A 21,795-nucleotide genomic window follows, 5' to 3' on the forward strand; every position below is an offset into this window, starting at 1 on the left:
TCTCTCTCTCTCTCTCTCTCTCCTCCGTCGCTCCCTCTTTTTCGGTTTCTCTCTCTGATCCCAGGGGAGGGGAAACGGGAATAGTGAGGGATCAAAAATAAACCTCTTAGGTCAAAGCCGGGAGGGCGGTATAAATACGCGGGCCGCGCGGGCGGGCGGGCGGCGGCAGCGGGAGGAGCGGCCGGACCCCGGCCTTGGCGCCCGCGAGCGGCCCCGCCTCGCCCCGCCGCGCCCCCCGCGCCCCGCGCGCCCCGCGCCCCGCGCCCCGCGCCCCCCGCGCCTGCCCGCACCTGCCCGGCCGGGCCGCGCGCCCCCGGAGCCCCCATGCCCCGCGCCGCCCCCCGGTGGCCGCCGCCGCCGCTGCTGCTGCTGCTGCTGCTGCTGCCGCCGCCGCCGCCGCCCGCCCGCGGCGCCCCGGCCCGGCCCGGCGCTCGGGGCCCGGCCTCGGCGCTGGTGCAGCCCACGCGGTTGCCGGGCAGCGGCGCGGGCGAGCTCGCGCTCCACCTGTCCGCCTTCGGCCGGCGCTTCGTGCTGCGCCTGGCGCCCGACGCCAGCTTCCTGGCGCCCCGGCTGCGCATCGAGCGCCTGGGGGGCGGGGGGCGCGGGCGCGCGGCGGGGGCCGGGGCGGGGGCCGGGGCGGGGGCCGGGGCGGGGGCCGGGGCCGGGGGCGGCCCGGGGCTGCGCCGCTGCTTCTTCTCGGGCACCGTGGACGGCGCGCCCGGGTCGCTGGCGGCCGTCAGCCTGTGCGGGGGCCTGAGCGGCTCGTTCCTGCTGCGCGGCGAGGAGTTCACCATCCAGCCGCAGGGCGCGGGGCGCTCGCTGCTCCGGCCGCACCGCCTGCAGCGCTGGGGGCCCCCCGGGCGGGCGGAGGACGCGGAGGACGCGGAGGACGGGGAGCGGGACGACGAGGCCGCGCCGGGCGCCAGCGAGCCGCCCCCACCCCTGGGCGCCACCGGCAGAGCCAAGCGCTTCGTGTCCGAGGCTCGCTTCGTGGAGACGCTGCTGGTGGCCGATGCGTCCATGGCCGCCTTCTACGGAGCCGACCTGCAGGTAGGCGCGCTCGGCCCCAGGCCCCCCACCCTCCCCCGGAGCCTCCAAACTCCCCCCACACACACACCCCGCGTCCAGCTCCTCCGACTACAAGAGGCGACCCCAAGCAGCCAGCCGAGGTTGGCCTCCCCTAACCTCTGCCCCCTCCCCTGCCCACCCCGGGCTGCCCCCTCCCCCAGGCCCTGCACTCTAGGGTGGAGGCCCGCACCCGCTGAATCTCCTTCGGGGCTTGGCACACTGGGCTCAAAGTGGGCTCCGAACCCCACCCCCTCCTCCGCGGGGCACCTGCCTCTCCCCCACAGAGGTGGACACTCTGGAAGAGCATCCATTTCTCAGCCCTCTGCTGTCTCCAGACCTGAGAGATGCTCCCCCCCCCCATCCACACACCCGCCCCCCAGCCCCGAGGGTCAGCGGGGACCAAGGATGTGTCTGTTTCATCCCCTCCGGGACCACAACTGGGGCTGCCAGGAGTAAAAGATGTTGTTGGGAGGGAGTTGAACCTGGAACCTCTGCACGCCCAGCTGGTTCTGATCAAGGGGCAGGGGCTACCTTGCCAACCTGGCACGCAGCCCCGGCGGATCCTGGCAGTGCCAGCATCAGCACAGAAAGGGAGGGGAACAGAATTTCTGCCTGGGGGCTCAGCCTGGGAAACTGAAGTTTCAGTGGAAAAGGGAGGGGAGACGGGAGTGGGGCAGCGAACTCCTCCAGTTACTGTTCCTGCGTGGTCCGCCCCAGACGCGGCCCTCTGCTGAGCCTGGGCAGGAAAATAGAGCTCGGGGGACAGCTCCTGTCGCCAGACCGTGTCTAACTAGATTCAGAGGTGGTGCCAAGGAGGACCGCAGCAGGAGGAGCCTGTGTCCCCCTGCGCCCAACACCTCCCCCAGCGACAGGGAGGGGGCAGTGCCAGGGCTCCTGGAGAGCACCGTCCTCCCTCTTCCCGGGGAGCACAAACCCAGAGGTGCGCTAGGTAGAGAAGACTTGACCTGCCACAGGTCATAGATGCCTGCCGCAGGGATCCTGGCCACTGCCGCCCCTCGGGTAATGCTTTTTTTTTTCAACAATGACCACCTTGGCTAGTGACCCTGTTCTAGGCTCAGCCTAGGTCCGGCTGTTGGGGGTACCAGTGCTTCCGCGTCACCTGCGCAGAACAGTCTAGATGATGCACGGCATCTTTATGACTCTGCCATCACCGGGAAATGCATCTAGGTGGAAGCATGAGGAGAGCGGGGGGGAGGGGGGGGTCAGAGGTCCGCGGGGCTGCTTCTCTGGCTCCTGCAGGAACAGGCTCCTCGGCACACTGTTGTCGTACCCGCCTCTCTCAGAACTCAGTAAGGCAGCTTTGAGCCATCACTGTGGTCTTGCCAGTGGGTGGTTTGGGGGCAGTGATGATTGAGTGTCTGCTTCCCTGACTACCCTGAGAGCAGGGGGAGGCATCAGCAGACTCCTCTGACTCCCCTTCCCCAAGCAAGGCCTCAAGGGGGTGGCTGGCGGGGCTTCTCCCACTGTTAGGCACGTTAGGACCACCACGCCTGGCTACCAGGGGGCTCTACCGGAGAGAGGCGGGACTACAGTCGTTGCAAACCCAGAGCTGAGATGCTTGGGTCCCTCCCCGTGCGTGCATGGACCGGTGTCCGAACATCTGCCTAGGAACCAGGAGGTAGGAAAGACCACAAGACCACAGAAGAGCAGCAGAAAGAGTAATTACTTTTCAGGCTTCAGAGCCAAAATGTTTTCTCTGGCACCCTCCTACCATCCAGCTCTCCCAGCCCATCACGTAGTTACTTAAGATCCTGGGTATTTGCCTGAAGGATGTATTTGGCTGGGCTGGGTCTTCACAGAGACACCTGGAAGGGCTTGCGCCCTTACAGATCTCTGGCCAGGTGACCGGTGCATGCTTGTCCCCTCCCCTCCCCCTCCACATATGCCATTTCTGGACCATTCACACACACTGTGCGGCCAGCCAGCCTATGTGGGTCAGAAGAGCACATCAGACCCTGTGTAGGCTGAGGTCCTCTCCCTAGGGTACCTACTTCCAGGGCTTAACACCTGAAGGAAAAGTGCTCTCTCAGCTGGATCAGCTGCATCACCCCCCACCTTGGTCTCATTATGTCACACCCCATTTACACCCTTGCTGTCACCATGCTGGGATGGGGCATGAGGCACGGCTGCTTCTATGACCTCCCGCTGACCCCTCTGCTTCGACTGCTCACCAGCTGTGGAGATGCCACAGGATCGACTTGAACTTCTCAGCTCAGTCCCCTGGGCTTCCTAAACAGGTCCATGAGCTCATCCAAGACCAGAATGAATGTCAAGTTCCAGTTCCCCAAGACCTTGCCTGCCCAGACCTTCTCCTCAAAATAGAACCCAGTTCTTTAAAGCAGCTCTCCAAGGAGTCTCCTGGAGACTTCATTCAGGCAGACGGAAGGCACTTTGGGGTGTTTTAACAACCAGGGGTGTAAAGTAAGGAGGAAGAGACTTTGCCCCCCCCCCCCTTGAGGGCTTGCATTTCCTCATCTGTGAAGCCAGATACCTGGGCTACTAGGTCATCAGGATTCATGTAAGCATCAATGAAGCTGCTTCTTGATGAGGCTTCTAGAGAGTTCGGCGCTCCTTGGGGAAGCCACCCTCTGAGTTTGTGCAGTTTGCACAGTGGTTTGCATGCATCACCTCAGCAAAGAAACCTGTGAGAGAGGCAGAGGAAGACGGTGCAGCTCACAAGGGAATCTGTGACTTTCTCCAGGTCACACAGCTAGTGAACGGCCGGGCTGGGTCACGGCCCAAGTCTCCTGAACCCGAGGGCAGTGTCGTTTTTATTGTGCAGGGAGGCTTTTTAGCACGAGGAGGGTCTGTGACTCTGTGGCTCTGCTTACCCCCCTACGCTTGTCTGTCTTGTGGGAAGGGGTCATTGAATCCAACAGTTCAAAGATGCCCGGCCAAGGTGGGAGGCCCTATCCTGGGAAGAAACCGCCTCCAAGGCCAAGAGAAAGAATTAGCCACGCTCGAGGCGGGTCACACTGGGAAGCGACAATGAAGTTTTCCAGAACTCTGTACACTTGAGTTCACTTAATCCCTTGACAGAAGGGGCCCCTGCCTCCCACCTTCTTATCTGGTTTCAGAGTTAATGCGCTCAGACAAAGGGGGCTTTCTGAAAGGAAGGACCACCTCGGAAGAGGCCATTAACTCTGTCTGCATCCGGCTGCCGCTCGCTCGGATGCCTGGATGGACCTGCAGCGGGACAGCAGTGAGTGGGGGGCTGAGCTGTGCCCCACGCTCACACCCGAAATCCGTCCTGCCGGTGTCTCTGCTGCCAGCTGAGCTCTGAATTCTTTGCTCAGCAGAGAGGGTCCTAGGAGGGCACTCCTCGTTTCCGGAGGAGACCGGAGGATTCCCGGGATGTCCGGCTACCACCAAGTGATTTCAGGAAAGGGTTCCACCACAGCCAGCCCATCCCCCCTTCCCCATATCCTCTGGGAAAGTGACTCCCACAAGCCCTGATGCTAAAGGGACCACATTCCCCAGTGTGCCCAGCGCCGTCCCGGTTGGGGCCTGTTCTGGCATGATTATTAAGAGCATCGTCTTCACGCTCAAAAGCGTCCTGGTTTGGATAATAGCAGAAGCAGACACATGGCCCACTCCCTCTGTCGCTGCCTATGTCCCTGTGGGAGAAAGACAAGTGTCATATCCCCGGAAGTTGTGTTTCCCTCTTGGCAAGAGAATGAGTCTTTCCCGTCTCTCTTCTCTGCTCCCGTCAGAATCAACGACACGAAGCTCTTCCCGAAGAAAATGCCTCAATATGCAAAGGTCTTTGGTTTGCTGCTTCTGCCTCCCGGGGAAAAACAATGCCAGGGGAAGGCTTGTTCGCTGGCGTGCTTTGGGTCTGTTTTGGCTATGCCTTAGCTGTCCTTGTAGGAGCAGGGATAGGTGGCAGTCGGTGTGGTGACGGAGCGCGTAGTCCCCGAAGGGTAATCGAAATGAGTTGGGTGTCCCGGAGCAAGTTCCCAGGTTCCCTGTGTCTCGATTCCTGGAAGAGTTACACCAATGTCCCGGCACTGCCTTGAGGACACAGTAAAATACGGAAAGCGCCTGACCCAGCTCCTGGCACATAGTAGGTGCTCAACAAAGCGTCGGGAATACCAGCGTCGCCTTGGGCAGTGGTGTCGGTCAGAGTCGGAGGGCAGTGTGGTCACAGGCCCTCCCAGCCCACCGCCAGGTTAGCTCCGCTGTCCCGCAGGGAGGCCTTCCTTTCCAGAATGCTCGGCGCAGGGTGTTCGAGCGTGGCCCCCTTGGGTCGGGTAAGTGCTGGTACCTTCCGAGAGCTCACACTGTCCCTGGCTGTTTGGGGAACAAGGAGAGATGAAGGACGTCAGTGCAGGAGCCTCTCTTCTCTCCACTTGCTTCCTTAACCTCCTTTGCTTCTCACCTCAGGCCCTAGAGACACCCCCCCCCCCAGTACGAAAAGGATGGCACCAGTTGCTGAGGCCAGAAGGTGTCCGTGTCGCCTCTCTTCCTCTCCTTGCCCTCCCAGGCGAGCTGCAGGGCGAAGCGATGGGACCCACGCGTGAAGAGCAAAGGAGCAAGGCAGGGGTGACGCTGAGCAGAAGGAGCTGCTGGAAGTGCGTGTGGCCCGGGCCCAGACTCCCACCTCCCACCGCAGTTGGCTCCTGCTCCACGGGTGCTCTGGGGGACGGATCTCCTTAGTTGTCTCACGAAGAATCCAAGAGGCCTGTGTCGCAGCCTACTGGCCAGGGCATTTCCTTCTCTTCTTTTCAGGTGGCCTCAGGGGCACCGGTAGAGAAGGAGACCCCCTTTAAAAAGTGCCGTGTCTTTTCCTAGTGAGAATGAAGGGCAAGCAGTCCCTGAGTCATTCGAGAGCAGGGTTGTTTGACCGCCCCTGGCCGCGCTGCTCAACAGCCCTGGCGTGGTCGTTGGAGGTTGTCTGCTGGGCCGGGGCCCCACTCCCCCAGGGGCGCCTTCTCGCTCACCTCCTTCAGCAAGCAGCCCACACCTGTGTGAGGCCCAGAGTGAGCGGTGGGCCGAGCCGGCGGGCCCTCCCTTCGACCGGCCCCTGCGCCCTCTCTCTGTGGCCCTGGAAGTCGGGCCTGGCCTTGTAGCCCGGGTCCCCGCAGAGAACGGAGCTCACGGCCTCAGGGCCCCCTGGGGTCCCCACCAGGTCCTTCCCCCCGGGGAACCATAGGAGGTACTGCGAACGTCAGGCATTCCTGCCATGTGTCCCTGGAGGAGCAAACAGCGGGATTGGCAGGGCCTCCCACCCCCAAAACCTCAGCGAGACGAGACAAGAGGGCAGGTGAGCAGGACCAGGATTTGGGATCTTAATAGAAACACTGGACCGCACAGTCCTTGCAGCAATCTTGCCATGGAAATTATCTTATGAAATAGCAACCAGAAGGACATCCAAATGCTCTCAAGTCATGCTTTGTGCAGAAATGTACGCCTGTGTGCCTTGATAACACGTGCCTGGGGACGCGGCCCGTGCGCGGTCCCCTCAGCCACACGGCCCCAGAGCCTCTGCCCGATCCGGTCAGCCTGGGACCCCAGACCTTCGGGACCGCTGCCGCCGAGCAGCTGGCATCTCTTACTTTAACACCTTCTCGGCACAACATCGTCTCCCCCCGCCCCCGGTTTTGAGATTGTGAAATTGGGACTCAAAGGGACGAAGTCTTGTGCGGAGAGTTGCGGGTTGCCTCTGAAGAAATGCCAGGACTTGGTCCCTGGCCCATCAGATTGGACCCTTCCTAGGGCAAGAGAGCAGGAGACTCGGCCTGACCCTGGAAGCAGTGAGGGCCTGGCCAGGAGCTCCCAGCCCTCAGCCCTCACCCCCAGTTGCATAATGATGTGATTGCTTCTTTCCCTCAGGAATCCAGCTCCGGGAGCAAGCGCCAAGTTTCAGCTTTGCTGATAAGATGTTTACATCAGCCTAAACATAGCGAGAGTGCTTGACACGCTAAGGAACCTGCCAACCCCTGTTTGTAGGGCTTACAAAATACCTGGCTCCTTGCCTGCGAGGTGAACAGACCAATCCCATTCACAAATAATAGGATTCGTCTGGAACCCCCACACGTGGCCTCAACCGGCGGAGAGTCCCTCGTTAGCCTTTCGCCCTCTTTTCCCCTCCTTCCACTCCTACCTTCCAGAGCACAGGAGAGAAAAGAAAAGAAAAGCTTAGGGGAGCTGGTGTCCCAGGGAACGGGGCGCAGGGCGAGTGAACGGCAGCTCAGCTGGCCACACTCCCGGCTGAAGGCCTGCGTGCCTCTGCCCCTTTCTCGGCTGCAAAGAATCCAAGAGGTCTCACTGCTCGAGGTCCCTGAGGCAGGAGAGTGAGCTCCATCTGGCCGCCTCCAAAGCCTTGGGACAAGCTGGCAGCCCAGGGCCAGGACGGAGGCCGGGCAGTGATGCAAACTCCCTCCGCTGGCCTGGGCAAAACTGGAAGCAGGTGTGATCCTCAGCACCTGGGCCTCGTTAGGCCCACTGACCCCCCTCAAGCCCCTGGGGTCAACCTTTCGGGGCTGTCCGGACACCCAGCAGTCAGGCACTTGGGAAACCTAACGTGAAGGGTGTAGGCCTCAGGGACAGACGTGCCTGGGCCGGTGTCCCGGCCTTGGGAGCTGTGTGACCACAGATCATTTAACTTGTGCGAACCTCTGTTCCCTGCTTTGTTAAGCCCCGGATGACAATGCCCACTTCACAGGGTTCGTATGAGGACTTAATGAAGTGTGGCCCTGGCCGACGGGTGCAGCCTGGCTACTAGGAGCGATGACTGGGACGATTCCAGAGTCAACTGTGCCCATCCTGGAGAGTCCACGTTACCCCAGCAGGCCCCGGGAAAACGCTCAATGCGTTCTACTGACCTTGAAGGCTCAAATAATTGCTTCTGGGCTGAGCACTGAGAGGGAATGGGATTGGCTGGCAGGGAAGCGATTGGTGTCACGTTAAGGCAGAGTCGCCAGTGCAGCCCCCACGGAACTTTCTGGGGATGATGGAAACGTCCCGTTTGCTCAGTTTAATACAGAAGCCTGGAGCTATAGGTGGCTACTGATGTACTTGAAATGTAGCCAGTGCGACAGAGGAACTGTAATTTTAATTTTATTGAATTTTAACTAACCTAGATTTGCACAGGCCCACGCAGCTGGTCAAGATGTTAAATGCACGGGCTTTGGAGCCGGGCCACCTGGGTTCAAGTGCTCGCTGTACACTCATTAGCTTTGTGATCCTGGGCCAGCTACTGAGCCTCGATTTCTTGTATGTAAAACCAAGGGAAATAATGCCAGGACCTCTGGGTTTTTGTGCGTCTCCAGCAAGATGCTGGATATCCAGGGCTCAGCACTGAGCCTGGCACCGGGGACGCACATCCAGGGGTGTCGGCAGTGGGCGGCAGGCCCCGGGCCCAGAGACGTAACCCTGCCCTCTCCCTGCTGCCTGCTTCCCGACAGAACCACATCCTGACGCTCATGTCCGTGGCAGCCCGAATCTACAAGCACCCCAGCATCAGAAACTCCATCAACCTGATGGTCGTCAAAGTCCTGATCGTGGAAGATGAGAAGTGGGGCCCCGAGGTGTCCGACAACGGTGGCCTTACCCTGCGCAACTTCTGCAACTGGCAGCGGCGCTTCAACCAGCCCAGCGACCGGCACCCAGAACACTTCGACACGGCCATTCTGCTCACCAGACAGGTCTGTGGGCGGTGGGATGGGCGGGTCAAAGGGGGGGGCCTGGGCCTCCCCAAACATGGGCTGGGGCTCCCCGCTGGCCCCAGCTGGACGCCAGGAGCCTTGTGTGTGGAAGGACGAGGAGGGGGTCATGGGACAAGTGTGAGGTATTTGCAAGGGAAGGAGAGGAATCTCGTAAGGGCTCTTCTCCAAAAGTTTGTGACCAGCTGTCTGCTGAGGTCATAGCGGAGGAAGTGGGCTCAGACGGCCCAGCAAAAGAGCTGCAGTTGGAATGAAGACAGGAGGGCCCTCTGCAATGACTGTTAAACCTAGCGGCAGGTAACCGGGGGGACCCTCAGGGTTCCTCCAAATCGGGAAGCCCGCCCTCCCGTCTGGGACAATTGAAACAGACAGCTGCCCGGTGGCTAGAAAGCCCAATAACGTGTGCCAGGCCCTCTTGACGCCTTGGGTCCTCACGACAATCCCACAGAGCCGCCTTTTACGACTGGGGAAACTGAGGCACCGATTGGTCACACGGCGGTAGCGCCCATAGGCAAGCCTAGGCAGTCTTGCTGCAGGGTCAGTGCTCGCAACCGCTGTGCCATCCGGCCTCCCCAAACCAGCCGTGGGACATGCCAACTCTAGGACACGAAGTCCCAGCCAGCCCCCAGTGTAGGGTCGCACCAATGTAGAAAAGGAAACGGGCTTCCTCACACAGGGGCCGTTGTGAAGAAATAGGGCCTTTGGCTTAAAATTTTTCCTTTCGGGGGTACCTGGGTGGCACAGCTGGTTAAGGATCCAACTCTTGATTCGCTCCTGGGTCATCTTGGGGTTGTGAGATGGAGTCCCGTGTTGGGCTGCGTGCTGGGCACAGAGTCTGCTTGAGATTCTCTCTCTCCCCCTCCCTCAATCTCCCCCCCTCCCAAAAAAAATGTCCCTCAACTCAGGAGAAGCAGAAATAGGAAGACTATCTGTTCTGTGTTCTCATGCCCTCACTCTCTCCGCCAAGCAGAACTTCTGCGGGAAGGAGGGCATGTGTGATACCCTGGGTGTGGCGGACATTGGCACGATCTGTGACCCCAACAAGAGCTGCTCTGTGATCGAGGATGAGGGGCTCCAGGCGGCCTACACCCTGGCCCATGAGCTAGGTAAGACGTGCCATGCCAGGCGCACTGTGCTGTGTCAGAGGGCACTGCCTTCCACGTCCAGGCCGGCCCGGCGTCTGCGGCGTACGCGGCTCTCACGTTTGGCCTGGTTCGACCCAGAATGTTGACAGAGTGATCCTGTGCAGAGAGATCGTGCGCTTTCTCCATCCCCTCCCTGGGCATGAGGCCATAATATTAAAATAGTGTCTCGGACCGTCGCCCGGGGTCACCAGGAAAATGCCAAAAATGCAACAAAGGCTCGGGTGAAGATGCTTTGCCCAAGCTCGGCGGTAGCAGTAGGAGCTCTGGGGAGAGCCGTGTGAGGAGAGTGCTGAGTGGGCGAGCGGGTCGCTGAGGTGCGCGTGATCTAGGGCAGGCTGGGGCAGAAAGCAGAGGCCCCCAGCGTTCCCCGGAAAGCTTTCCGCCAGAGAAAGGCCCAGAGTGCGGCCCGAAACCAGAATGTTTAAGGAGGAAGGGGGCGGCCGTGCCCGTGAGTCGCTGGTGAAGGCTTGGCCCTCTGTCGGCGGAGGGTGGCGGCCTCGAGAGGCCGGGTGGGGGCCCTGGGGCGGGCCAGGCCGGGCCGGAGGGCAGTAGAGGCCGGTGGGGGTGGACCTCAGGTCTCTCTCACCCCAGGGCACGTCCTCAGCATGCCCCACGACGACTCCAAGCCCTGCGCACGGCTCTTCGGGCCCATGGGCAAGCACCACATGATGGCACCCCTCTTCGTCCACCTCAACAAGACGCTGCCCTGGTCTCCCTGCAGTGCCATGTACCTCACGGAACTTCTGGACGGCGGGCACGGTAGGTGTCGCGCGGGCTGCTCCTGGCTCCTTCCCGGGCGGCCGCCGGCGCTGGAGGCCTGCTGGGCCCCCCCAGGCTTGCTACGCCGCCTCGGCGCCGGGGCCCCTTCTGGCTGAGGTCCCCCAAGCATCAGAGACGTTGAGGCTGGGACAGCGGGCAGAGGGGTGTCCCTCGCGCCTCCTGAGCCGGCTGCCGGGCTCAGGTAGACGGTGAGTCCCGGGGCCAGTAGAATTAGCCTGAGAAGGCGCCAGTGGAGGAGGGAGGTCAACAGAGCTTGAAGGAATGGAAGACTGTGGAACAGAGGAGAGAAGAGAGCGCCCGGCCTGGAGAGGTAGACCATGTGGGAGCTCGAAACGGCAAAGAGGCAGCGAGGAGGTGGGCGAGCAGCAAGGGCCGGGCAGGATGGGGCGTGCTGGGCTAACACAGCTGGACTGACTCAGGAAAGCAGTGAAAATGCAATTGATTCTCCCCGTGATCGAAGCAGACAGGGACACCTATGATACAAAAATCACAGATCATCCAAAATCCGTCCTCTGGCGTTATTTTGCGTGCCACCGTCTTTGAAAGCCCATTCCCATCCCCAAGTATATGTGACGTCGACTAGTGTCACAGTTAGCTGGCATCCCCCGGGCACACGCTGAGCGGATAGAAGATATTCTGGATAATGATCCCAACAACCAAAATTCAGTCCTAATAAAATTTTACCTACTGCTAGTCCAGAATGGGATAAGCTCGTATGGATGAGACGGTCAAAGACACCACGATGGCGGGGCCCCCCAGCCCACCGGTAGGAATTCAAGTGTGATGCGGGAGGCCGCCGGGGAGCTGAGAGAGGGAAACCCCTGCTCCTCATTCTTGTTCCTCTGCTTTCCTCCATTTCTCAGGAGACTGTCTCCTGGACGCCCCCACCTCGGCCCTGCCCCTCCCGACAGACCTGCCAGGCCGCATGCCCCTCTACGAGCTGGACCAGCAGTGCAAGCAGATCTTCGGGCTGGGTTTCCGCCATTGCCCCAACACCTCCACGCAGGACATCTGCGCCCAGCTCTGGTGCCACTCGGATGGCGCCGAGCCCCTTTGCCACACGAAGAACGGCAGCCTGCCGTGGGCTGATGGGACGCCCTGTGGGCCTGGGCGCCTCTGCTCAGATGGCAGCTGTCTGCCTGAGGAGGAAGTGGACAGGCCCAAGGTGAGGGACGGCCATTCGGGGGTGTGGGAGGACGGGGTGGGGAGGGCTGTTTGCAAAGAGGAAGCCACACTTGAGAGCCATGAATTAAGAGACTTTGGGCCTGGCTGCAACTATGACTTGTAAGTAAAATCATTCATCTTTTAACAAACAGAGCAAAGCATATTTACCCAAACTCAAGAGGAGCCCTTCCAGGCTGTACTCATAGCAGATGGATGACGCCACCAGTGCGCAGGGCATTTTGGAAAGTCCTCCTTTGGAACTGCTTTGGAGGTGACCCGAAGGCTTGTGGGGCTAGGTGATAGGTGTGAAGGCTCCAGCACAAGGCCCAGCACATGGCCACTCGCTAAAAGGAGGCCCCCGTGAATCCCGTTATAAGCTAGATAGAGTGACAGCAGGAGATCTGAGAGCTGAGGGAAAAGGATTCGTAGCCTACCCACGTTGGAGTGCGCTCCTCTCTAGAGGTCAGGAGAGTGGGATTCATTGTGGGAATTCCATACCCACGAGGGGAGAAGGGATCGAAGCTGTCTCTGAGCAGGCAGAGAAAACTTGGCCTGGGACAGAGTAAACTTACAAGAAACACCAAAGCAATGCCAGCGAGGGTTTTCAAATGATTCGCTTCTTTGCCCTGCTTCCAAACTGTGAGGCTGCTCACATTTCTCTTACTGCGAGTCACCGAGCCCTGCCTATGAAACAGCATCCGCCGAGTTTCACAGCCTGGTCCAGGCCCAGCTCCGAGTCACCAGGGTGGCCTGGGCACTCGCGCCTACAGGGCTGTCCCCACGGGCGTGTCCTCTGCCCTGATCCTGTCCTCAGGATCCTGCTCGGGCCAGGTGAGCCACCCCCTTCCTAAGCTTGAACCGGGGCAGGATCTTCAGGCCCTTGTCATCCCCCCCTACCCCCACCCCTGCTTCAGACACTGAGCTGCTCTCCTACATCCTGGCCCCCTCACCCCCCAAAGCACATGCCTCACAAGTTACTGAGAGAAGGGGAGGAGAGAGAAGGGGAAGGCACGGGGTCTGTCCAACATTCCCCAGCACCAGAGCCAAGCTCAATGCGGGGAGAGTCTGACATGGAATTATCATGGGATGATGTTCATCATCTGTTTTTAAGGGTAAGAAAAAACAGGTCATAAAACACTGTATGTAAAAAAAAAAATCACATCTTTATGATTATTCAGAACAACAGTGTGACAGGTTATTGCTGAAAATCACATCAGGGATTTTATTTGCATAGTCGGGTTTTTTTAAGTGTTTTTCTTTTTTATACTTTTCTGCATTTTTCCTTTTTTATATAAGCAAATATTACCTCTGTCATTTTTTAAAAATTATTTCTCTTTTGAAAACCATATGAACCCATCAAGAGCAAAGCTTTGTTCTCCTAGGTTGATTGTAAGGATGGAAGCAACTCTGATTTTTCTCCCAGGCCTTGGAGTGGTACCATTGGAAATTGTAGCTGGTAGACCAATAGCAAGAGCTCCCAGCAGTTATTCCTTTGAACCAAGACTTCTCAACCTCACACTAGAGACATTTGGGGCTGCATTAAGGCTTGGTTGTGAGGATCTATCTTCTTCATTGTTGGATACTCATTGGATGCTTGTTGGGTGCTAATTGTTGGATGCTCATTCTTGGGTATTCATCATTGTATGCTCACTGTTGGATGCTCATTCTTGGGTATTCATCATTGGGTGCTCACTGTTGGATGCTCATTCTTGGGTATTCATCATTGGGTGCTCACTGTTGGATGCTCATTCTTGGGTATTCATCATTGGGTGCTCACTGTTGGATGCTCATTCTTGGGTATTCATCATTGGGTGCTCACTGTTGGATGCTCATTCTTGGGTATTCATCATTGGGTGCTCACTGTTGGATGCTCATTCTTGGGTATTCATCATTGGGTGCTCACTGTTGGATGCTCATTCTTGGGTATTCATCGTTGGGTGCTCACTGTTGGATGCTCATTCTTGGGTATTCATCGTTGGGTGCTCATTGTTGGAATCTCATTGTTGGATGCTCGTTGTTGAATGCTCTGCAGCACCCCAACCTCTACCCACTAGAGGCCAGCAGCATATGCCCTCCCCAGTTGTGACAACCAAACTGTCTTCAAATATTGCCACATGTCCCTAGAGGATAAAATTGCTCCTGATGGAAAACTGCTATATCAGACCCAACCTTATTCACATTAAACGTTGTTTCATTCAGCAACTAATATCGAGCACCTTGCTATTGGCAAGGCACTGTTTTAGACACCAGGGTGAAAGAGTGAACAAGTCCAACACAGCCTCTATGTTCAAGAATCCAAGAGCCAAGCAAGCCACACAATAGTTAACAAATGGTTAGGGCAGTTTACTGAACACGTCCCACCAGGATGAGCATGACTAGGTGAGGAGGTCAGGACCAGGGACCTCTGTGACCCGGAGAGCTCAGGCCTCCCCGCCTCTGCTCCTGACTCAGTGTGGCCTTGTGTGTTGCAGGCTGTGGTGGACGGAGGCTGGGCCCCATGGGGACCCTGGGGAGAATGTTCCCGGACCTGCGGAGGCGGAGTACAGTTTTCACACCGTGAATGCACGGACCCTGAGCCTCAGAACGGAGGGAGATACTGCCTGGGTCGGAGAGCCAAGTATCAATCTTGCCACACGGAGGAATGCCCCCCTGATGGTAATGACCACTGACAGCCACTGCTGTTGTCACTGCAGCAGAGCCCAGGACAAGAAGTAGGGTGGCTGTCCCGGGAGGCGGAGCCTTCCTGTGATCCAGACATAAATAGACTCTGCAAGGCACCAAGTGGTAGGGCAAAGCCTAGCAGCCCCGAGACAGCTCTCATTGTGCTAGGAGAGTGAGCGAAGTCAAGGAACCAAACCGCCCCAATCTTCCACGACGTGGATATAGAGACTGTCATTCCCAACCAAACCTATCAGGGAGTCGGGGGGAGCTCTGAAGAGGGGCGAGCGTCTAGGATAATAATCCTCCTGGAGGCATCTGAACCCTCGTCTGTGTGCAGAATAGAAGTGTTTTCCAAAGCAAGTGTCAGAGCCAAACCTCCACTGTCTCTCCAGCCAACATTCAGCCCGGGGTGGAGGGAGGGTTTCTGAATCTGATTCTAATGCACATTCCTTCTGAGAAGAGTTGCCCATCTTCGCCTGAGGCCGTGGTAACTGCCTGATGGAACCTCACCAGGCAGCAGCACCGCCCCTACCTCCCCTTGGCATATATTCCTGCCCCCTAGCACCCGCTAGGAAGCACACACATTAGCTCGGAGGCGGCAGGGGTAGCAGCAGAGCTGGTGAGAGGGAATCATTAGACGTTTTTCCCCACTGTCCCATCCAATTCCCCTTTGTGCAGCTCCAGGAAATATTGGCAGGCAGCAAAAGACAAGCAGAGTTTTAAGAGAGATGCATCCAAGTGCAAAGACACACTGACATTGGGTTGGTGTCTAATGAGGAAATCTGTAGGCTTTGCAGTTTTGCAAGACAAGAAGGACCAGCAATAGCATGCAGCCCTGGAAACTTCGCCCTGGAATCATGAGGATTCGCCTGGCAAATGGGGCAAAGAGAGAAACAGAGAGAGGAGGGGATGGAGATAAGGCACGAGGTGGACAGTATGATTTCTGTTGCACGGGGACCTGCCTCTCAATCAACAAGTGGTTTTCAGTGCCTCCCGTGTGGCTTGAACTAGACTGGATGTTAGAAATGCCATTGTGCAAACGCACAAAGCACGCTCTCTGTCCTCAAAGAACTTGCAGTCTAGTTAGAGATCCACACGCCTTTTACAAAGCAATTAAAGCCTAATCTCTGAGGCTCAGATCTCAGGTTTATGGAGAATTCAGAGGAGGGAAAAGCCTGGGCTGGTCAGAAGCTTCACAGGGACTTAGGGCTGAGCAAGGCCTGGAGGATGGAGATGGTGATGAGGTGTGGGAGGACGTGTGCCAGTGCGGTGACGGGGAGGCCTGGGAGCAGCTGGGATTCACTCGGGTGGAGTCAACCAGCATGCTAGCATTTCAAGGCTACACAACAAAGGTTTATGAGATTGAAATGGTATCTGGAGGTCCTCCTGCTGGCTGTCCCATCAGGTCGCCCGGGGAAGCTTGTTAAAAAGGGGCCCAGGCCCCTCAGATGTGTTGAATCCGAATCTCAGGAGTAGAGCATGGCCATGTGTGCTCTGAAAAGTCTCTGCGGGCCATTCAGGGATGCAGCTAGGTGGAGAACCTCAGTAGTAAGAGCAGGTTTAATCTCAGGATTGTGAAGGGAAAAAAAAAAAAAAACATGTCTTACTTCTGACAGATTGTTCTGGAAGCAGCAGGCAGCAGGATGGGAGAGGAGGCTGTGCACTAGGTCTCGCATGAAACCGAGAGGCCCCGGGCTGGTGGGAGGTGGACTCAGATGGCGAGAGGGGGAAGGAGACACTGAAAATCACAGACTGTCCTGAATAGAGTGTAGGACTTAACGACAGGTTGGAAATAGTAGAAGGAGATGCTCAGGTGTTCAGCGGATCCCAGGTGCTGGGCTCACAGCAGACTGCGGGGGTACCACCAGAGGAAAACTAAACCAGTCACTGCAGGAGCCGTCTGGGGTTGGGTCTTTGCTGAGCTGGAGGCTATCACACTGCTACAAATGGAGGGGCCCTGGAGACACCCAGAATTATAGCAGGCGAGGCATAGGGGCAGGTTCAGAACTAGAGACGTAGACCTGAGAGTCTTCGGCCACACGTTCAAGGTCACCAAGAAAGTCAAAACAGAGCACAATTAATGGGGGCCCGAGAACATGCTCCATGGATCAGTGAAGCTTAATTGTCCCGTGTTCCTACTAAGTTCATTCATCTGTTAGAATTGGTTTCTTCCCCAGATGGAAAGGCTGTTCTTCCCAGAAAGCCCAGCTTGAGGCTGCACAGTCCTTTCCTTGCCACATGGACCTCAGTCGGGCGTGTCTAGGAATGTTGAGCCCAGACACAGGCCCACACTGGACCTGTGTCCTGGGATTGGGTCAAAACCAGGAGGAAGAAAGGGGCCCTAAATCCCAGCCTTTCGGCCGCAGAGCCCTCCCCCTACGACCAGGCATGTTAACTGCGAGCCGTTTCTTGCTCTTTGTAGGGAAAAGCTTCCGGGAGCAGCAGTGTGAGAAGTACAATGCCTACAACTACACTGACATGGATGGGACCCTCCTACAGTGGGTCCCCAAGTACGCGGGGGTATCCCCCCGGGACCGCTGCAAGCTGTTCTGCAGAGCCCGGGGAAGGAGTGAATTCAAAGTGTTCGAGGCCAAGGTGAGAATCCTTCCGGAGCTGAGAACCAGGGGTGAGGGGGGAAGGCCACCGGCTTCGCCTCGGGGCGCCCCAGGCCCACTGTTACCTCCCGCTTCCCTGCTGCAGGTGATCGATGGCACCCTGTGTGGGCCGGAGACTCTGGCCATCTGCGTCCGTGGCCAGTGCGTCAAGGCTGGCTGTGACCACGTGGTGGACTCGCCTAGGAAGCTGGACAAATGTGGGGTGTGTGGGGGCAAAGGCAATTCGTGCAGGAAGGTGTCTGGTTCCCTCAACCCCTCCAGGTGAGTCTTGCCCAGAGTTGTGTTGCCTAGGTTCTAGAAGGGTGGAACGGGCTCCAGGATCACATGGGCCTAAGCGAGAATTGTGGCAGCCACTTATCACCCGGGCGGCTGGCCCAAACTCCTGAGCTCTAGCTTCCTGGTAAAGCGTAGGGAGTCCCTCGATCTCAGAAGCATCCTAATGAGTCATGAGACGGGCAGGACACTTGGCACAAGGTCTGACCCGTAGAGAGGACAGTGCACGGGGCAGCCAGACGCCTGAGGGTCGCAGTGGATCAGCTCTGAGTCCCCCAGCAGCAGAGCCACGCCGAGCAACCAGGGCCTCTGCGGGAAAGCGGCTCTTCCAGGCCTGTTTTGGGAAGGACATCTCACCCTTCACCTGACGATGCCATCCCTTCTGCAGGTGGATCTTTCAAAAGGGGGGGGGTGCAAAGAGGAGGGTCTTGCCGGCCTTAGCGCTTTCAGGAAGCTGAGCACCCTGGACACTGTCTCACATCTCAAAGCCATGTGGTCCCACAACTAGTACTGACCTGCTTTCATTTCTCTTCTTAAGTGCTTTCATTTCTGTGGCCTCATGTGATTCCTGAAATAAGTCCTTCAGGTGGCCAATACCGTTATCCCCCATTTTCAGATGAAGAAACGAAGGCGCAGGAAGATGGCATGAACTTCCTGAGGTCACACGGGGGGTTAATGACAGCCAGCAAGAGAACCCGGGTGTCTCAGTCCCTGGGCTGTTTCTTTCCTGCCAGGGAGAGGAAGGGCAAGGCCGTAGGTCACGTGGCCACACTGGGTCCCTCTCTGTGTCCCACTGTCTCTCCCATCGTCAGGCTCGGAGAGCAGAACCAGCCCCCAGCAGACAGCGTGGCAGTCTTCAAATTTAAACTCAAAGGGTTTAGAAAAAAGGAGCATGTGGTGTGGGATAGTCAGACACTCGGGCATTAGTCGTACGTGGCGGTGGATGCGTTCCACGCCGCCCTAGCCTGAGCGCCGCCTGCGTGGGCAGAAGGCAAGAGGAGCCTGTCTGTCCTGGATCTTTCTTTCCCCCCAGCCCACGCGACCCAGACACTATTGCCCCAGAAGGAAGGCTCAGCACGAAGGTTTCTCCATCCCACATAAAGCCCTAGACCCACGGTAGAGTGGAAACCTGTTCCCCAGACAGCACGCTGTCGCGTCAGAGGCTCACAGCTCCTGCTGTCTGGACGCACCGGGAGGAAGGCAGCTGGCAGCAGCTTTTATCACCTCGGCTCCTGCCCTGGGGCCATGGTCACCTAATACTAGGGACTGACTGGCTCTGAGAGGTGGCGTGAGATGTCCATTCTGGTCGGGTCCCGGGGCTGGGGTACGGAACAGATTTTTCCGCACGGGTTTGAGCTCGGGGTGTGGAAGCGGCCGCGCAAAGTCTGATTCCACTGCAAGGGGCCAAAGGTGCTTGGGCTCTCGCCGGAGCCACGAGCTGCCAGGTTTGGCAGCAGCGATGCACGATGCAGCTCTGCAGACCCTTCTGGGACGGCCCCCCGCCCCGTGCCAGTGTGCAGACGCCCCCATCCAAACTCCACTCGTTTGAAGCGCAGTTCCCAGGCAAAGCACAAAGCCCTGCGAATCCCGACATACCAAACATTCGTGTCGGCCTCGGCAGCTCATTTCTTGGGAACCCCGGGGACTCCTAGCGCTCTGTGGCGGCGCAGCCTGGCGGCCTCCTGGGGCGCTGACCTCCTGGGGCGCTGGGCTGGGTGGCCGTGGTCCTCAGTGTGTCTTTCTGTTCCTGTCCCAGTTATGGCTACAATGACATTGTCACCATCCCAGCCGGCGCCACTAACATCGACGTGAAGCAGCGGAGCCACCCAGGGATCCAGAACGATGGCAACTACCTGGCCCTGAAGACCGCTGACGGGCAGTACCTGCTCAACGGCAACCTGGCCATCTCGGCCATCGAACAGGACATCCTGCTGAAGGGGACCATCCTTAAATACAGTGGTTCCATCGCCACCCTGGAGCGGCTGCAGAGCTTCCGGCCCCTGCCCGAGCCCCTGACCGTGCAGCTCCTGACGGTCCCCGGCGAGCCCTTTCCCCCCAAAGTCAAGTACACCTTCTTCGTGCCCAATGACGTGAACTTCAGCATGCAGAGCGGCAAGGAGAGGGCAACCACCAACGTCATCCAGCCCCTGCTCACGGCGCAGTGGGTGCTGGGCGACTGGTCTGAGTGCTCCAGCAGCTGCGGAGCCGGCCGGCAGCGGCGCACCGTGGAGTGCCGGGACCCCCACGGCCAGGCCTCCACCGCCTGCAGCGAGGCTCTGAAGCCCGAGGACGCCAAGCCCTGCGGAAGCCAGCCGTGCCCGCCGTGAGCCGGTGGGGCGGGGCCGGGCTCGTGCTCGTGGACTGGGGCGCGGGGGTGCCCACCAGGGCAGCCCCTCTGGCGGCCCTACCTGTGCAGGTGGCACGGCCCTCCCCAGGCCCGCCGTCGCCGCAGCCGCTCCAGGTTGGCGTGAACCCGCGATGGGGAGAAGGGGATGCGGGCAGCAGGTCCCGAAGTCCACCCTGTGGCGGGTTGGGCCCCGCGCGGGCTCAGGTGGAGGGCAGAGGTTAAAAGATGCACGTACTGGCCCAAACAGGAGACGCCGCCTGTTTGCAAAGGACTAGCAGAGTTAAGTGAAAAAAAAATTTTTTTTCCTATTTGGTTTCCCCGATAAATAATCTACCTCAGAGGGGAAAAAAATGAGTACAAGAGAGGTACGGAGTGGGGTGGGGGGAGGACGGTGAACGCCAGAGCTCGTAGCTGCGCCCCCCGCTGTCTTCCGAAAGGCCCGGACTGTCTTCAGTATTAAAATCCATCGCCTAAAGGGCTGCAGAGTCGCAGGACGGTGGGGAGCCGCGGCTTCTCAGGCTTCCACCTGCAGAGGTGGATGGATTTCAAGTATTTATGCAAATGTGTCTCTGAACTAAAGTGTGATCTTGTGCCAAAGCAGTGGTCTGGTGTGGTTCAGTATTCCTCTGGAAAGGACAGAGGCTGAAACTACGTCCGCTGACCCTGAACACACACAGGGGAGCGGGCACCGTGCCTCAGTTTCTCAGGCCTTCCTCCCGCTGCATCTGGCTCACTTAGGCAACTCTTCATTATAATCTAGACCAGTGGATTCTCAAACTCGAGTGGGCTTTAGGATCATCTAGAGGGACTCTACAAACGCTGGGCCCTACCCCGAGAGTTCTGATTCAGTGGGTCATGGGCGGGGGGGGAGTTGGTTAGGGAAGGGGAGAAACCGAGAATCTGCATTTCTAGCGAGTTCCCAGGCCATGTGGAGCCTGCCAGTTTGAGAACCGCTGCTCTAGAGGAAATACCCGTCTCAGAGGTAACGGCGGCTTAGGGGATGCCTCTGGGCTCATTATTCTTGAAGAAGACTCTCCCATTCCACTCTGCAAACACCCTCATCCTCCCTGTGATATACCAACCAGCCCGAGATCCCAGGGTCCCTTAGGACCTGAGGAATGCCCGAACCGCATCTAAGCACCATCATCCCAACGACCTCAGCTCCTTCTCTCCACATCAGAATTGATCCCTACCTCACAACCCTTCTGGCCCCAACAACTTGCGACGGTCCCACTCACCACTTTTTATTGAGAAAGAGAGAAAAAAAATATGCGTGCATATGTGCGTGTGTGAATAGGGGATGGTGGTGGAGGGGTGCGGCGGGAGGAGCAGAGGGAGAAGCAGAGAGAGACTCTTGAGCAGACTCCAGGGCAGCATCTAAGGCGGGGCTCTGGCTCACGACCCTGAGATCGTGACCTGAGCCGAAATCAAGAGTCAGGTGCTGAACCAACCGAGCCCCCGGGGCGCCCCCCTCAGCCCTTTCCACACAGATCTGCATTCCCCACCTGCCCCCTGAAACCTACCTGCGGGCCCCCAACATCCCATCTTCCACTCCTTGTCTCCCCACCTCTTCCCGGCTCAGTCTTCCGCATGGTCTAGTGTAGAGGGAACCTAGTCCTTGGTCACAAATGGGTGAGATGATCAAGAAACGACATCCTAGTGAAAAGCAGGAACATAGTATAAATTTGCATCTTCCCTTTCTGGTCACCGTTGACCCCTTTGTCCTGCGCCTTCACTTTCTCTCAAGACTCCTTCAAATAACGGGGGATCTGGGCAGAGGGCACGCTACCCGCTACCCGGAGCCCTGGTGTGAGTGAGAAAGGTGCCCTCTGGGAGGACCCACCCTGGGGGCACGAGACAAACCATGGGATTTCAGCCCCTACAGTGCCCTCGGCCTGTCGCTGTGGGCCACCGCTGCGGGCCGCACAACTGCACACTGTGGCTTTGGACGTGGACTTGACCACTTTTTGCCCCCGTCTGCTGACTCTCTAGCGAGTGGGAGGCCGGGCTTACCTAAACATAAACAAGCACACACAGGCATGCCGAGGAGGCCT

General features: G+C 58.3%; 1 protein-coding gene across 1 annotated transcript; it reads left to right on the plus strand.

Annotated features, from left to right (window-relative positions):
• Positions 1-324: 324 nt before the first annotated feature.
• On the plus strand, positions 325-20,338 carry ADAMTS8 (ADAM metallopeptidase with thrombospondin type 1 motif 8). Its single transcript, XM_025465802.3, has 9 exons — positions 325-1,050; positions 8,499-8,738; positions 9,727-9,862; positions 10,493-10,660; positions 11,545-11,846; positions 14,317-14,500; positions 16,929-17,101; positions 17,207-17,382; positions 19,151-20,338. Exons 1-9 carry the CDS (start codon positions 325-327, stop codon positions 19,719-19,721), a joined length of 2,676 nt encoding a protein of 891 aa, XP_025321587.3. The 3' UTR covers positions 19,722-20,338.
• Positions 20,339-21,795: the final 1,457 nt, after the last annotated feature.

This window comes from Canis lupus, chromosome 5 (genome assembly GCF_003254725.2).
Source record: "Canis lupus dingo isolate Sandy chromosome 5, ASM325472v2, whole genome shotgun sequence".
Classification (NCBI taxonomy): Eukaryota; Metazoa; Chordata; class Mammalia; order Carnivora; family Canidae; genus Canis; species Canis lupus.